The sequence below is a fragment of the Panthera onca genome, chromosome A2 (genome assembly GCF_046562875.1).
Source record: "Panthera onca isolate mPanOnc1 chromosome A2, mPanOnc1 haplotype 2, whole genome shotgun sequence".
Classification (NCBI taxonomy): Eukaryota; Metazoa; Chordata; class Mammalia; order Carnivora; family Felidae; genus Panthera; species Panthera onca.
This window is the reverse complement of record NC_138340.1, coordinates 165399993-165415736: the sequence shown is the minus strand read 5'-3', so window position 1 is coordinate 165415736 and position 15744 is coordinate 165399993. Positions and strand designations below refer to the sequence as shown.

At 47.6% G+C, this 15744-nt stretch overlaps 1 protein-coding gene and 1 pseudogene across 2 annotated transcripts in view; one reads left to right on the top strand and one right to left on the bottom strand.

Moving 5' to 3' along the window:
• The window catches only part of DPP6 (dipeptidyl peptidase like 6), an 856594-nt gene that overhangs the window by 699212 nt on the left and 141638 nt on the right, over nucleotides 1-15744 (bottom strand). Inside the window, exon 1 of one of the 2 annotated variants that reach the window (XM_078437166.2) lies at nucleotides 10790-11443. The exons of the other annotated variant lie outside the window; for it this stretch is intronic. Within the exon in view, the coding sequence (XP_078293292.2) occupies nucleotides 10790-11032 (243 nt within the window). The 5' untranslated portion in view covers nucleotides 11033-11443. Of the gene's footprint in view, nucleotides 1-10789; nucleotides 11444-15744 lie in introns of those variants that run through there. 2 annotated transcript variants of the gene reach the window in all.
• Nucleotides 723-2082, top strand: LOC132679708 (rRNA-processing protein FCF1 homolog; annotated as a pseudogene).

Sequence of the window (15744 nt, the reverse complement as noted above, 5' to 3'; positions counted from 1 at the left end):
GCCAGCATGTGCACCTGTCTTTCAAGGAATTGTTCCCACTTGCCCCCCAAATAAAGTAAGTGATGGAACAGGTAAGACTCATGCCCTACCACATCTGCAGTCCTCCCTGAAAGAATTTCTGATTCATCGTCTTTGGGAACTAAAAAGTTTGATGTGAGACACAAGAAGGCAGGGTGAAACTACCCACCCAACTTTAGGAAGTGCCAATTCTGGCCGGGGCGATGATGTAACCGAGGTCCAGAAATGAGGAACAGACCACCCACATCAACACTCGCCCCCTGAGCTCCTCGGCTCCAACCAGGTTATGCTGTGGTAACATAATCTCCATGTTTACAGACCGAAGTGCACACAGCTTTCCCATTGAGCAGCCGCTCTCTGAAATACCCCTTGTTTCCATGGCAAAAGGAAGGTGAGTACAGAACCCGCCCACGCTGGTTCTGGAAGCTTCCATTTTGCAAGTGCTCCCCGCAACCGCCACTCCCGGTTCCCCAGCCAAAGTACGGCACGGCCACACCGCCGTCTAAGGGAGCAAGGGGACACAATCCCCAGAAGCATCTGCAGAGCCAAAGTGAAGACCCCTACACCCGCCCACGTGAGAAGCCAGCCCTCTTCCAGCACTTAGCCAAGTGCCCATTTGAGAAAATCTAAACCAACTCGACCTCTCTGCCCCCGTTCCTCTGCTCCCCACCTTGTGGCGACCCTATCCGTCCTTCCACCTGACCGCTATCCGCACAGAAGCTCTACCCGAGCCCACGCTCCTGCTGAAGGTCTGTATGGCTGGCAGCACATGCTGGCGAGAGAGGGAACGCGAGTGAGGTGCCGCTAACAGGTGCACTCACCTGGGAGTTGGCAGCTCCCCCGCAGCACGGTGCCCTCACACTTAGCAATGGAGAGCAGACGTTTGCACACGGGAAAAGACCGATGCGCATGATGAGAAGGACCCAGGAACTCACCTGCGAAAGCACCTGGGTATTCTATGATGCAACCCGAGTGTCCTAGAACACTACAGCCATCCCCTCCATGGATATTCCTGAGAAGACCTGTAAAGGTGGGTAGAAAGGGAAGTGCTCCCTGAGGCAGGAACAAAATGAGAAGGGAAGACAGGGGACCACGTGGCTTCGTCTACAGCTCTGTCCTTCCTCAGATGCTATGGCAATGAGGGTTGGTGAGGAGAAGCCATGGAGAAGCACAAGATGCTTGTGGAAGCATCTTTCCACAAGAACAAGAGTGCGGCATGAACGTGGGGAAGCGAAAGAAAGCAAGAAAGTAGGCGGCCATGAAGCAAATGTTTAGTCTCTAAGATCAGATGCTTAATGGACAGATTCAGAGCTAAAAAGGGGGACGCCTGGGTGGCTCAGTCGGTTAAGTGTCCAACTTCGGCTCAAGTCATGATCTCACGGTTTGTCGGTTCAAGCCCCACATCGGGCTCTGTGCTGACAGCTTGGAGCCTGGAGCCTGCTTCAGATTCTGTGTCTCCCTCTCTCTCTCCCCCTTCCCTGCTCATGCGCTCTCTCTCTCTCTCTCTCTCTCTCTCTCACACACACACACACAAAAATAAAATATAACAATTAAAAATTACAACCTGAAAAGAAAGCAAAGATCCCAGTGCACTCAGGAAAAGAGAAGTGTCCCAACATCCTTCCCACTTATTCCTCCAATATAACACACAGCTGAGCCCACCTCACCACATCCTGTTTGACACCAACTTTATCAATTTTTCCATTAAAGTCAAACTTAGTACAATCAATGCCAGACTGCCTGTATGCCAAGTGTATCCCTGAATAGCTGACTGTGTAATGGCTGAAATTGAGAAACTGGGACAGAAGTCTGGAGTGGCTACGGATTGTCAAGGACCCAAGATGTGAACAATTACCAGGCACACAGGAAACAATCTATGCAGATGACTGCTCAGTACAGGCAGTGACTCGGCACAAGTGTCACATTGTGGCCACTGTCGACCCCGACCTGAAACAAAGGACCGGAAGGATCTGGAAGATCCCTTGAATTCCCATCATGTACATTTCTAACCACAGGTGCAACATTCAGCAGATGCCAGATGAACACGGAGCCCTTGAGTTCTAATTCCTTTACCAACTTTTCCTACTGCCACTCCATACAGCAATATGCCACAGCGTGAATTATTCCACTGACCCATTTGCTCTGTTACGAGCAGAGGATGGCTATATGCGCTCACTTTTTGCTGTCGTTCTGAAATTGACATTTTGGTATCATTTTAAATTTTGTTGCATCTTTTTACATGTCAGATGATTGCTCACACAAAAGAAAGAAAGAAAGAAAGAAAGAAAGAAAGAAAGAAAGAAAGAAAGAAAGAAAGGAAAGAAAGAAAGAAAGAAAAGAAAGATAGAAAGAAAGAAAGAAAGAAAGAAAAGAAAAGAAAAGAAAAGAAAGGAAGGAAAGAAAGAAGGAAAGAAAAGAAAGAAAGAAAGAAAGAAAGAAAGAAAGAAAGAAAGAAAGAGAAAGGCGTCTCTAGTAATTGGACCGTTCACACTGCAGTGGACCCCCTCTTAGGGCCGTGAACACCCACAACTCTAAAAGCTCTCAAGAAGAAATGGGAAAGGATCACCTGGTGGTTCACTTGGTTAAGCATCTGACTCTTGACTTCGACTGAGGTCACGATCTCAGCCGTGGGATCGAGCCCCATGCTGGTCTCTGCCCTGGAGCCTGCTTGGGATTCTCTCTCTCCCTCTCTTTCTGCCCCTACCCTGCTCTCTCTCTCACATACACACACAAAATAAATAAACTTGAAAAGAAGAGATAACTTCACCTCTCACGACTGTTTTAGAGCTTTCCCATTTTTATTTCTTTTTATTTAACTGGATTTTGCAGGAGGCATATGAAAGGTGTGAATAAAGTTTAGAAAACTGAGTGTATTGGAGAAAATTATTAGGGAGACAGGAGGCCAGTGTTTTCCCACCTTTAACGTCTGCTGAATCCCCTCCCCTTATACGATGCCCTTTGTTTGCAGTTCTTCCAATGCTCCTTTACTCCCTTCCCACTCCCACCCCTGCTGGCAGGTGCCACCTTGAATGCATCAAATATGCAATGCATGAAATATGACGGATACACACAATTATATAAACACATCCAGGACGATACAACAAGGTTCCCACTGATCCCCAAAAGCTGCTGTAGTAAGTCCAGTAGCTCTGTCTGTAACATAAGTCTTCCCAAACAGTAAACAACAGAAGACAGAAAAAATAAATTGGTCTTCTCAATTCCAAATTGGGAAAGATACCTATATCCCCATTCCATTTTGGTTTGTTTTTTTTTTTTTTTACGTAAACATGTTAAGATTGACCCAAAGTTAGGTGAGGGAAAAGTTGAGATCAAAGAAATCCAAGCACTGTAGGAAGTTTACACATTGATTTTTACAATGACTGTGAGGCCCTGGAAAATCCTTAAGTTCCCTCTGAATGTAAAAAAAAAGCGTGTGAGTGTGTGTGTTTCACTTCCATCAGGCATATTGCTGGAATGATCTTAAAGTCTTCAAGCTGTTCATCTACATGTGCAGCATGAGTGAAAGGAAATTTGTTTTTTTTAAGTTAAGCACTGCTTTAGGCCCTGAGAAAACAGCGTCTGTAGCTACCCGAGTCTCCGTCTTCCCGGCACCCCTACAAGGTTCCGATCCCTGCCTTGTGCTCACGTACAGCATCTGTCCCCACTGGCTGCTGCACAAGCCACCGTCACCTCAGATGTTCTGATTCTGGGAAGCAGGATTTTCGCTACCTGGAATTCTATCATCTGGACCTTCCAGGCCACATTGGCTTCCAGTCTCCCTGCAAAATTACATCTATGTCTATATCTTTATCATTTGTGGGGCAAAACTGAACATGTCCTGGGCTCCAAACAGATCTGGATGATGCTGGAAAGACAGCAAGAAATATAGGGAGGAAGAAAAATAAATCTATGGGGGAAAACACGTCAAACAAGTCGGAGCAAAATCTTAGACTACTGTGGAAAAACTGTTTTTCCCTTCGGCAATTAGCACATCCATTTGGAACCAAATTAATTTAAACTGTTAGATTTCATAATGTTCATACTTTTTAAGTCCAATGATACAATTAAGTTCATTCCTCCACTCAATTATGGTACCACAGAGCATACTGAGAAGAACGCAGGATAGAACGGAAGGCTGAGTTTCTCTGAGGAGCACAAGTGACTTGCCAAATACTATTCACATAATTACCTGGAGAGTTCTCATTTGTAAAATTAGATGCTATCAAATTTTAAAATGTTCTATTTCAGATAATTTCCCGATACTAGATCATTCTAAAGATAAATGTCCCAAAAGTCATTAATGAGAAAGGCTGACTGATTTTCTCTTTTTTTTACATGTACATAAAATCAAACTCATGTGATTAAATAAAAGCAAATCATAACAGCACATGGGCACTCAATGCCCTTAACACCAAATTTATTAAGCAGAATTTAATTTTGAAAGGATTATTATACATATTATTTTTATAGACAATGCTCTATGAAAGGGATCAATATTGTATATTGCACAGAGGCATTCTGCATGCAGTTGATAAATGCATTGTTATCATCAGAGTAATTAAAAGGAACAGGGTTATATACAATCAGCATGTACATCTTACTCAGCAACTCCTGCCAGTTGCTTGCAAAAATTAAACTCATTAATCATTCTGACTCTACAGGAGAAAAAGCTTTAGGTACAAAATTAAAAAGCTCTATTTCATGAAGAAGAAAAAAAATGTCCAAAGCCAACATCTCAAGAAATTCCTGTCTACACAGTGATGCTAGAATATTAATCTCATGTAGGAAAATGAGTTGATCCCCTTTTCAAAAATATAAATTAATATGATGTTACTCTAATGCTTCAGACCTCCTTAAATCTGCAGGAAACACAGACAAGTAAATTATTTAAAAGTGGGTGCCGGCAGCACGAAAAAAGCATGCCAAATAGAGTATGCTTCCGTGTCCACCTCAAGACGTCTTAGCGCTACACAGAATTCAAATCCACTGAGAAGGCATAATGTTCACTTTCCACAAACAACTTTGGCTTTAAGCAAACACACACTTTTGTGACTGGCTCTAGAGACCAAAGGCTTGTTAACACACTGAAATCTGTTTGTTATCATTCACAGTTGACAACTGACTCATGCAACGGAAAAGTAGTTGGGTTTACCCTTATTAATTTTTCAAGCCCACAGATCAGCTGTTTGTTAGGGTTCTCCTCCCTAGCCAAGGTGACTATGAAGACACAATGAGAATACTTATACCGGCACTTTAAAAACAAAATCAAGGCGTAGTGCAGAGGCAAGGTATTTTTGATGCTATATCTGGCTTCACCCATGGTTCAGCAAGCACTGACTTTGCTTATGTCATGAGTCTTACTTCCTTCAATCTAGACAATTTCCCAATTATGACTACATTCTCTGTGCTGAGACAGTAAGCAAAATTTTATATAATTTTGTTACAGATGTATTATAATTTCAGCAAATTCTTTACAGACACAGAATTATATTTTTAAAACTTGAGTGATTATTCACTTTACCAAAACATTGACAGCGAGACTGTTTTAGGCAGTAAACACTTCCTATGCATTTAAAATACGTTCTGAAGTACAAAAGCTAAACTTTTCAGGACAAGTACTATGTCCAGCAGAGTGCTAAGACATAGTTTTATATGGCATTAAACTCATAAGGGGACCTCAAAGGTTATCTGGTGAAACATCTAATATAAAAAAAAAAAGAAACAAAACCATAGAGAAAATGTCATTTTTACATGATTGCATACGTGGTACACCATGCTGGGATACGGATGAAATGGCGACACTATCACAACAAATAAAGAGATTAGGAAGAAAGGTATCTAGAATAAGCAGACGTAAAGAGAGGAGGAATGTTAGGGATACATTCCGTGCAGCTGTCTTGTCGCCATCGCAAAAATGATGTAAGGTCTAGTTGCTTGACATGTGGAAAAAAAGCTCAGAAGAGAGATCAAGATGGTCACCATCAAGGTCCTTCTAATTCTACAATCCTATAAAACAGAAAAGAAAAACACCTTCAGAAGAAATGCGAGGGGATGTATATTAGAGGACGGAAGCTACTTAGCCATCTTCTAATACAGAAGCTGTAGGATAAGCTCGGCTCCCTTTACCTTCATTCTAATTTACCTGAAATCTAATTTATCTTTAGAAAGCATGAAAGGTAAAGAATAGAATGGTGGAGGACCAAAACTGGGGAGCATAGGTTCTCCCACCCTCCTACATTAAGAGTAGGAGGAAATGATGTACCCAAGAACTCAAAGACCGAGTTCAGAAAGAAAGAGACAGGACAGGAATTCAAGCCGCATCAGGAAAGACCTGCAATGCAAAAGTCGGAAATGCAGGGTGGTGGTCACCAAGACCAGGAGCTGTGACAACAAAGGCTGAAGAGGAATCACACAGGGCAGACTCCCGATGACGTTCTCTGTGTGCAGCTTCCTCAGTGAGAACGGTAAGAAAGTCTGCCACCAAGAAAGACAAGGAAAAGAAGACTGTTGGTGATATGCAGGTGGAATCAGTTGTAGACTACTTGATTGAGAAGTTGGGACTACAAAACAAGAAAGAAAAACAGGACAGTAGCCAGACCTGGCAGTAACAGACCAGTGAGGATGGTCTTTGTGTCTGTTTGCAGGCAGAGAAGAAAGAACTGGTGGAGAAGGGTAACATCAAGGGATAACGTTATTAGTAATAGCAACAACGTATATTCACCGAAACGGGACGAATTCCACTGCTCGGCATATAATAGGACCTACTTTGTAGGCATCACCGTTATGAGGAGTGAGATGGCGATTCCACCCATCTCCTCAAGTCAAAGGTCACTTGGAGCTTCATGTGATATACCCCACGGATGATCTGTCGATGACGACACTGAGCACTGTCAAATCACTCATGAGAAGAATGGGACCAAATTGGTAGTTGAAAGTTTTCGTCTTTTCCTCATGTATTAGGAAAATGATGTGAAATTAAATATTTAGAAAATTAACACTGGGGCAGAAGAACAAACATAGGCAGGGTAAAGAAACATCATATCTGTACAGCCAAACTACTTAAAACATTAAAATCGACAAATACCCATCAAAAATTCACAGGATGCTGACATCGTAGCAGTGAAAACTCAAGGTGGAGAGAACAATGGGCTGGTTGCTGGAGAACAAGCCTCATGCTGAAGATACCGGATAATGAAATTGGCCCTGTCAGGCTGACAGACATCGTAAGTCAGGGGACTGATGCTCAGCGCCTGCTTTAGCCAATTTGCTGTTTTAAAATCCCGTTTGTCATCGTGTTTGTATTGTTAGGAAATCACGTGTCAAAGAACATGAAGAATACAGGAACATACTAATGGGGCCTCAACAAGACTACTGCCTAAGCCCTACGGAGTCCTTTAAGGAATAAAACAAACAAAAAACAAATAACATGCAAGCAGGGGCGACACAAAATCCAGTATTTTAAAATCAGTCACAGTCACAATTTCCTATTGGAAATTACTTAAATTCCATTAGAAGTCACTTCTTGCAACATTTCCTTTAAGAGTCAACTTAATTTTTAAACCTACAAAATGAATTTTAAATCAAAATGGCTATTGATTCCTCAGAGGGGTTACCCAGGTAATTGACTTTATGTTTAAATAAATTTAAGATTGATGAGGAAACTCCAATAGAAAAGGTATTCTGGTTTTATTTCTATTTCAGAGCTAACCTCACATCCCAGAACTGACCCATCCAGCCAAAGCAGGCTTTTCTCTGGTTCCGTGAAGGGGGTGTGGTGGTGGTGGGGGCAGGGGGGTTGTGAAGATAGGAAATGCAATACTAGTTAATTACCTGCTGTACAATCTCAGCATTTGATTCATCTCTACTAAATCTTGTGACTACCGTAAGTTTTATTTTGGTGGAAATTACTTACTTTTAATCATATTCAGGCATGTGTGCATATACACAGAAGTCAAGAATGGGACTTTATTTCCCCCTTTTTGGATGGAGGGACAAGAGGCACAAGGCCCACTGGATTTTAAAGGCATGCTGTTTATCATGGTCTCTGTGACCATGGCGGGAAAGCTGTTTGTGTACCACGGAACAGCCTTCCCTGACTGACAAGCCACAGGAGGGCTATAAAGGCCGCAGGCTCTAGTGTGAGGATGTGCAGAAGGGGGCCGCGGCCATGCTTCAGCACCTCGGACAGCTCCCGCGACCCACAGCCCAGCTCCCCAACTGCTGAAATCAATGTCGTAAAAGGCAGGGCCAACATGCAAAGAGTAATACGTGATTATGATTACATTATTATATACGTTCCTAATTACATGCATGTCTTCATGTTTACATTTGGGTGGAAAAACGACTGCTTTCAATTCTTTCATCTTGACAAAGCTGGTATCAAAACAGCAGTTTTTACATCTATCTTTTTAAACTAGTAGTATCTCAAGCAAGATGCACCTGCCGTTCCTGAAGGAAAAGCGTTTTAATATGTACACCTATCTTTTTGTAAATTTTAGACATAACTTTTCCAAACTGAATAACATTTCTGAGAAAAGCTTTCAAGAATCTGATGCCACATTTAGCTGTCTCATTGATTTCATCATACATTTTAGATATATACATATATTTATACGTACTTCATAAGGACACTATATGTACGTACACTATGTTTATACCTGCACCTACATATCACACACACACAATTCTGAATTTTGCAGGAAAAAACACTGGTGTCAGGTCTTCCTGAATTTAAGTCAGATACACGGGTCAGAGCCACATCAGCAGAAATCCTCTTCAAATGTTAGGTCCCCAATTTGCTCCCCAGTTCAACCTTTTTGCTCATCTGAGAAATGGTGCTAGGCATACATCAAACCGAAAAGAAGGAACTATAACCAGATGCTCCAAACTAAGAAGAAAGAAAAAAAGAGAGGAAGATGGGTGGAGATCATCAGAAACAAAATTCAGAAACCACGGCCTTTCTTTCCTCCTGGCGCCACCTAGAGCCTATCCAATGGAAACTGCACTGTTCTCACTCCAAGCATAACAATTGAACAGTTTTAAGTCAGACTTAAGGCAAAAAGTGCATAATTTCTGTCTGCATTGCAGTTCAATTGTCTTCCCCAAGATTCTCAGTAACTAAATCCTCCAGAATTTGTCACCAACCGCCCAAAAACCCCTCCTCAGAGACTTCTAGTTCCTTGAACCAGATGCCTGAAGAATCCACACATCTCCCGCAGGACCTGACCCACTGAAGTGAGGGACATCTCTCTGCTTGCTATCTGTGTAACCAGGGGAGTCTGGAAATGATCCAAAAGAAAATAGGAAGGTTGCGTGCAAAACCTGATACAGGCTGTGGTGTGTGCATGTGTGTGCGTGTATGGACACAGACTACACTTGCCACAAACTTCTGTCATCCCTATCAGTCTTCACATCCTCCCTCCGTAAAACAAAAAATGACCAGTGACAACAACAAAACCTCAGTGGCTTTTTTTCAGAATTGTCCCTGTGAAAGCCCTTCCCCCCAACCTTGCACTATTAAAGAAAAACCAAATGGTGAAGCAGTGGGACCTGAGACAAGACATGTTTGAGTGACCTAACAGCCTGCTCAGGGCAGGGACCGGTACTGCCCTGGGTTGTCAGGGGAGGCTATCTGAGAGGCTTGTGTGAGGACCTGTGCCCAGGTGCACCCAGGTAGCAAACTCCTCCAAGGCACACGCAGCAGGTTCCACGACACAACGCACCCTGCTTATCCCCAGGGGCCAGAGCAGCTAAGCTACAGCTCTCCCTGTCAGTCCCAGAGCTTGTCTGGGATTTTTCTCTTTTCCCCAGGGAAGAGAACATCTCAACAAGGGCAGTTGCCTCTTTTTGTGGTCCTCCCCGGACATCTGAATAGCTAGAAGGGATCAACAGAGGTGGCTGGACTCATCCACCTAAGCAGCCCGCTCGTGTCCAGCCTGAGTCATCGGTTACTAAGGTGATATGCAAATCCAACCTTTGAAACCCAGGCTTTCAGCCCAAGAAGAGTAGGAAACAAGCAGAAGAAGAAGTTTTCTCCTAACACAGGTCTAAGGTAGAGCTATTAGTCCAAGCCTGGTCGACAGAGACAGGCAGGGCCTGACTCCCATCAGCAAAAATTGTGCCGGGCCCAGGAACAGGACGCTGGGCCTCAGATGCTAGTGTTTTGCACCCCCTGCCAAAAGGAAATCACCACCCACACGATCCACACTGGAGGGGAAAGTGGCCTGGAGAGGGGAGAAGGGCAGGCCACGTGAGTAAAGGGACAGCAAGAAGGAGGTGAGGAGGGCGCAATGCATAGATTGTAGTGACAGGTGGGAAGCCTGGGACTTCATCTTCCCCAGTCTTAAAGCGGGGGGGGGGGGAAAGGAAGGAAGGGAGAGAGGAAGGGAGGGAGGGAGGGAGGGAGGAAGGAAGATCAAGTTGTAATCGCAGACTGGCTGAACTGTCGCCTTAGGACGCATACCCCTGTACAGTGACAACAGACACCCACACACCCACTGCCACCCCCAGCCTTCCCCCATCCCGGCAGCGCAGCCCCGCAGACGCTGCTCTCTCAGGCACCAACTCCCGGCCGCCGCCGCTGCAGACCGAGCCCCGCTTCGGGACGGCGGTGACCGAGATCGGCGCCGGCGCCGAGGAGCGGAGGCAGAGGAGGGGAGGGGAGGGGAGCCGCGAGGGCGACCCCGACCCTCGCAGATGCGGAGCGCACGCGGCTCCCCGAGCGCTCGGCCCCAAGCCCCGCGCCGCCCCCCACCCACCAAGATGCTCTTACGTCCTCGTCGTCACCGTCGCTCCGCGCCTGATACTGGAACCGGGGCCGGCCACCCGCGCCGCCGCCGCCGCCGCCGCCGCGCTCCCGGGGCGCCGCCGCGGGCGCGGGGACTCCGAGGGGCTTGGGCCCCGCGCCGTCCTCCTCCGGCCCCTGGCCGCCCAGGAGGTGGCTGGCCTCCGGGGGCGCCGGGAAGGAGCGCGAGGTGTTGATCTTGCCCGTGAACCTCTGGTAGAGCGAAGCCATCGGTGCCCGCGCCCTCGCCGGCTGCCCGGGGGGGCGTTCTGCGCCGCGCCTTCCCCTCTCGGGGCCCCCGCTCCCCACCCCCTCCGGGGGGGAAAGGGAAGAAGCCGCAGAAGAAAGGGAAGCGGCAGCCGCCGCTCCTCCCGCGCGCCACTCTCAAGTCGCCGCCGGGCGACTGCCTGGCTCGGCTCCTCCGCCCCCTCCCCCGGCGGCTCGGCGGAGCCGGGGGTCTGGGGGTGCGATCGCTCGCTCGGTCCTTTCCGCTTTTTTCAACTCCCTGCCACGGCCACGGCCGGCCTAGTCAAAGGCACCGGAGGAAGGAAAAAAAAAAAATCCCCGGAAAACCATAAAGGGAGGGAAAATGCCTAGGCCCCAGAATTGGCACCACCTAGAGACGGGAGAACAGCCAGCGCGGATCTCCGCGCTCCCCCACCCCGGCCCCTCCGCGCGGCTCCTCCTCCCCCTCCCCACCGGCCCCTCCGCGCGGCCGGGTAATGGCGCCCGGGTGGCGGGGGGCTGGCGGCGCAAGCGGGGTGGGGGTGTGGGGGGCACGGGGGGTCGCGGGGGCGGGCCGGGGACCGGGCGGGGGCGTGAGCGCGCCAGGGGCTCAGGGCGCTCCGGGCCTCGCCGGAGGTGGCGCCCCCGGGTGCGCGGGAAGAGAGCGCGGAAAACGCGGGGGGCTCGGGGGGGGGGGGGAGCGGGCACTGAAGGAAGAGCAGAGCCCCGAAGGCGCCCATCCTCGGCGTGGGGCTGCGCCTTGGGGGCACACGCTCGAACCCCGCGCAGCTGCAGCCTCGTCCCCTTCCGAGCGCTCCCCCTCGGGGTTTCCTTCCAGCTTTCCTCGCCTAACTTGCAACAACAGCGGCCAGGACCCCTCGGGCCTGGGGGGCCTAAGTGGGGAGAGGGACGGCAAACAGCAGGGCTGGAAGGGAGGGGCTCAGACACACAGCTTTCTAAGGAGCCCTCGTTGCTTCCCAAACCAAGCTCGTCTCCGAAAACAGATTCATTTTCCTCGCCTCCCCCCACCACCCCCCCCCCCCCGCCCCGGGCTCAACAAGAAGGGAAAGGCAGGGTCATGGAAAGCGAGGCAGGGGAGGCCTGGTGGAAGGCTCCCGAGCAACTCAGTGGAACGCTCCTCCCTACACATCCCAACCCATTGGTGTCCATCGCGAACTCCGTTTTCATGTTCAGTAAACAGAGGCAGAGGCTGAGGCTTCAGGGAGGCCAGCAACTTCTCCAAAGCTTGCTCCGCCCCCTCAGCCTCCGACTGAGAGGAAGGAACCCGGGAGAAACCACACCGAACAGGGCGCCAGGCTCCGGGTGCGCATTCGCGCGTCTTGCTGCAGTAAGACGTGCTCCAGCGCCCCTGTGTGGAAACACACCGGCATGCCTGCGCGCCCGGCTCCGGCTCCAGGCGCAGGCTGCTTTCTCCCCGCCCTTCCCTGGGGCGGATTGCTCCTTCGGGCCTCGGGGGATGTCTCCCTCCTTCTCGAATCCGCGCCTCCGGCTTTCATGAGGATCTGGGGGCTCCTCCTTCTCATCTCGTCCCCACACCCCCTTCCCTTTTGTTTGCAGCCCCTCGAGATGGGACAGATCGGTCCCAACTTGAGCTTCAGCCAAAACTCGGGCCTGAAACTCCGAGGGGAGGGGACAGTTTGCACCTGCCCGCTTTGCGGTGCCTTCCACATCGTCTTCATGTTCACATTCTTCCTGGACTCAGTGGCGGTCCCTGCTCCACCTGGGTTTTCATGACTGTTTGATCTACGTGGGGGGGGGGGGAGGCGAGGCCGGGGCCAGTGAGGCCATATATCTGGCTCATCAGCCTTTGTTAAGTCTCAATCCAAGGGGATCTCCTGGCATCACTGCCCGAGCCCAGATATCCCTGAGAAAGCTGTTGCCTGGTCCTGAAATTGCTTCTTCCCACAGTGTCCTTAACTAGGGGGGAAACCGGATGCCGGTGAATAAGCCTCCTGGGAGAACATACCTTCTGGTCCCTTCCACACTCTCCCCAAATCTCAACCCAGTGGGCAGCCTTGTTTTAGTTAGAATTTATACCACACCCATCCTCTGCTTAGGGTTTCCCTCCACTATGAAGAAGAGGGTGATTGTGAAAGAAGTTGAAAGGCACATTTTTCCTTTACGCCACCGCGAAAACAAGTAAAGCCAAAATCCCAACAGCTAGAGGTGCCCTGAACCAGCCAAAGGCCTACGGTTCAGGCAGATGTCCCGCCCACAGGTCCAGGGTGGCAGAGCGCGTCACCGGCCCCCCATCACTCTGAAGACAGAGGCAGCAATTACTAGAGCCATGAAATGAAACTTTAAAAGTCATCACATTTAGATAAAGAGGAAACCTTGCTGTCATCCCCCCTCCCCCGGCCCCAGCTGTGCTTTTGATGGGAGGAAGCTGCCTTTCCAGCAGGACTTGAAAGGAAGGTTCGTGCTGCTCCCTGAGGCATCTAGGTCCCGGACCGCCACTAAATATAGACGCTGCTAGGGGCTTACTTTTGTAATATTCCTATAAAATATGCATGTATTTATTCACGCAGACTGTGAGAAGTAGCATTGCATATTTCTTGTACTAACATTGTATACAAAATACAGTATTTATATGGAAATAGCTCGTGTATCACACACAATACTTCCTAGATGTATGCATATCGACGAGAACAGGCTGAAACTGAGGTACGGAAGGCACATGTGTCCCTCACTTTTAAAAATCACTGTCCAGGGGTGCCTGGGTGGCTCAGTCGGTTGAGCATCCGACTTCGGCTCAGGTCATGATCTCACAGTTTGTGGGTTCAAGCCCCGCATCAGGCTCTGTGCCGACTGCTTGCTCAGAGCCTGGAGCCTGCTTCAGATTCTGTCTCCTTCTCTCTCTGCCCCTCCCCCGCTCACGCTTTGTCTCACTCTGTTTCTCAAAAATAAATAAAATGTAAAAAAAAAAAAAAAATTTAAAAATCACTGTCCAGTGATCTCGTAGGTATTCAAATTACAATCTGCTCAGCCTTAGAAATCCTAACTAAATGAGTCAGACAACATAATAAGCAATGTTGATTTAAAATTACTTATAAAATGGGGTGCCTGGGTGGCTCAGTCAGTGGAGCCGCCAACTTCAGCTCAGGTCACGACCTCGTGGTTCCTGAGTTTGAGACCCACATCTGGCTCTGCACTGACAGTTCGGAGCTTGCTTGGGATTCTCTCTCTCTCTCTCTCTCTCTCTGTCCCTCCCCCACTCACTCATATATACATGTGTGCACTCTCTCTCTCAAATACATAAACCTTAAAAAATAAAAGCAATTGTGGAAAATTGCGACGATGGCATTTCGTGTTTGTGACACAGAATTAATTCACTTATTGCCTTCAATAACGTTTTCGGAGCCCCATCCCTCAAATAGGGGGGAGAAAGTCTGAAGAGGGGCAAAACTTCCCAATGAGTATTTAAACACTGGAGCGTCTCAGAAGGGAACAGGTCAGTAATTGCCTCCACTCACCAATGAACGCCTTCAATATGCTATATTGAAATAGTTTCCATATCTGCCTACCGGATAAATGTGGGAAACTGTTTTTGAAAATATTTCATGGATTCTTTCATATCAAGATGTGAATACTGCTTAAAACCATGCCCACTGACCCATTTTTTCCCACCGAGTTACATATGATGGGGTTTCCCCCCTGTTTATTAAATAAAGGCGTGAGTTGTGTTTGTTTCTTTCCCCTGGAACCAAATTGCAAGACAAATATGATAAGTCACTGGAATTAAGGAGCTGCTGCAAAATTTGGGTGGATGGTCATTTTTTAAATGACAAGAAAGGGGACTTTCTGGTCCACGTGCAAGCTAAGCATTGAAAAAAATACCAAAAGTATATTGAGTTCAGCAGGCTAAGCACGATTTTGATTAGCTAAGAGGTTTTCCTATTTCTAGGAGAGAATTACATCCTGGGGTTCACTTTCTCTTTCTCTGTGAGGAAAAGGAGAGCAGAGCGCTATTCACGATTTTTATGCCTTCCAAGCCCTGAGATAAGAGGAACGAGATGGTCAGCAGCTCACGCTCACGGCAAGGCTTCCCTAAAACACTGGACATCGGTATCTACTAGGTATTATCACCGTGTACTCATACCACCGGGGAGAAACAAAACAAATACTTGGATAGTTTGAGAAAGTACAGTGCTAAATGCATAAATACAGAGCCTATTTCCAGCCAAACTCTCTATATATCTATCTTTAAAAATATATATTTTGGGGGCACCTGGGTGGTTCAGTCAGTGAAGCATCTAACTTCAGCTCACGCCATGATCTCGCGGTTCGTGAATTCGAGCCCCATGTCCTGCTCTGTGCTGACAGCTCGGAGCCTGGAGCCTGCTTGGGATTCTGTCTTTCCCTCTCCCTCTGCCCTTCCTCCACTCATGGTCTGTCTCTCCCTCAAAAATAAATAAACATTAAAATTTTTTAAAGAATAAAAGTATATATATTTTTTGGCCAGATGCCTATCAACAAGGGTCTGCATAGCATGACCTGTTTACAAATTTCACAAACAGGAGGTGTCTGGCACAAGAAAAGGGACTGCTTAGTCTCGGCTCTTAAAAAATACAAAATTAAAATATGCCCGGGGTTAATTTTGAGGTTTTTCAAGTTGATATCAAGTTGGTACTTAACAATTAATATGTTCTAAAGAGAAACATTTATTTTAACCCAACAAAAAGGCTTACTCTAAAATT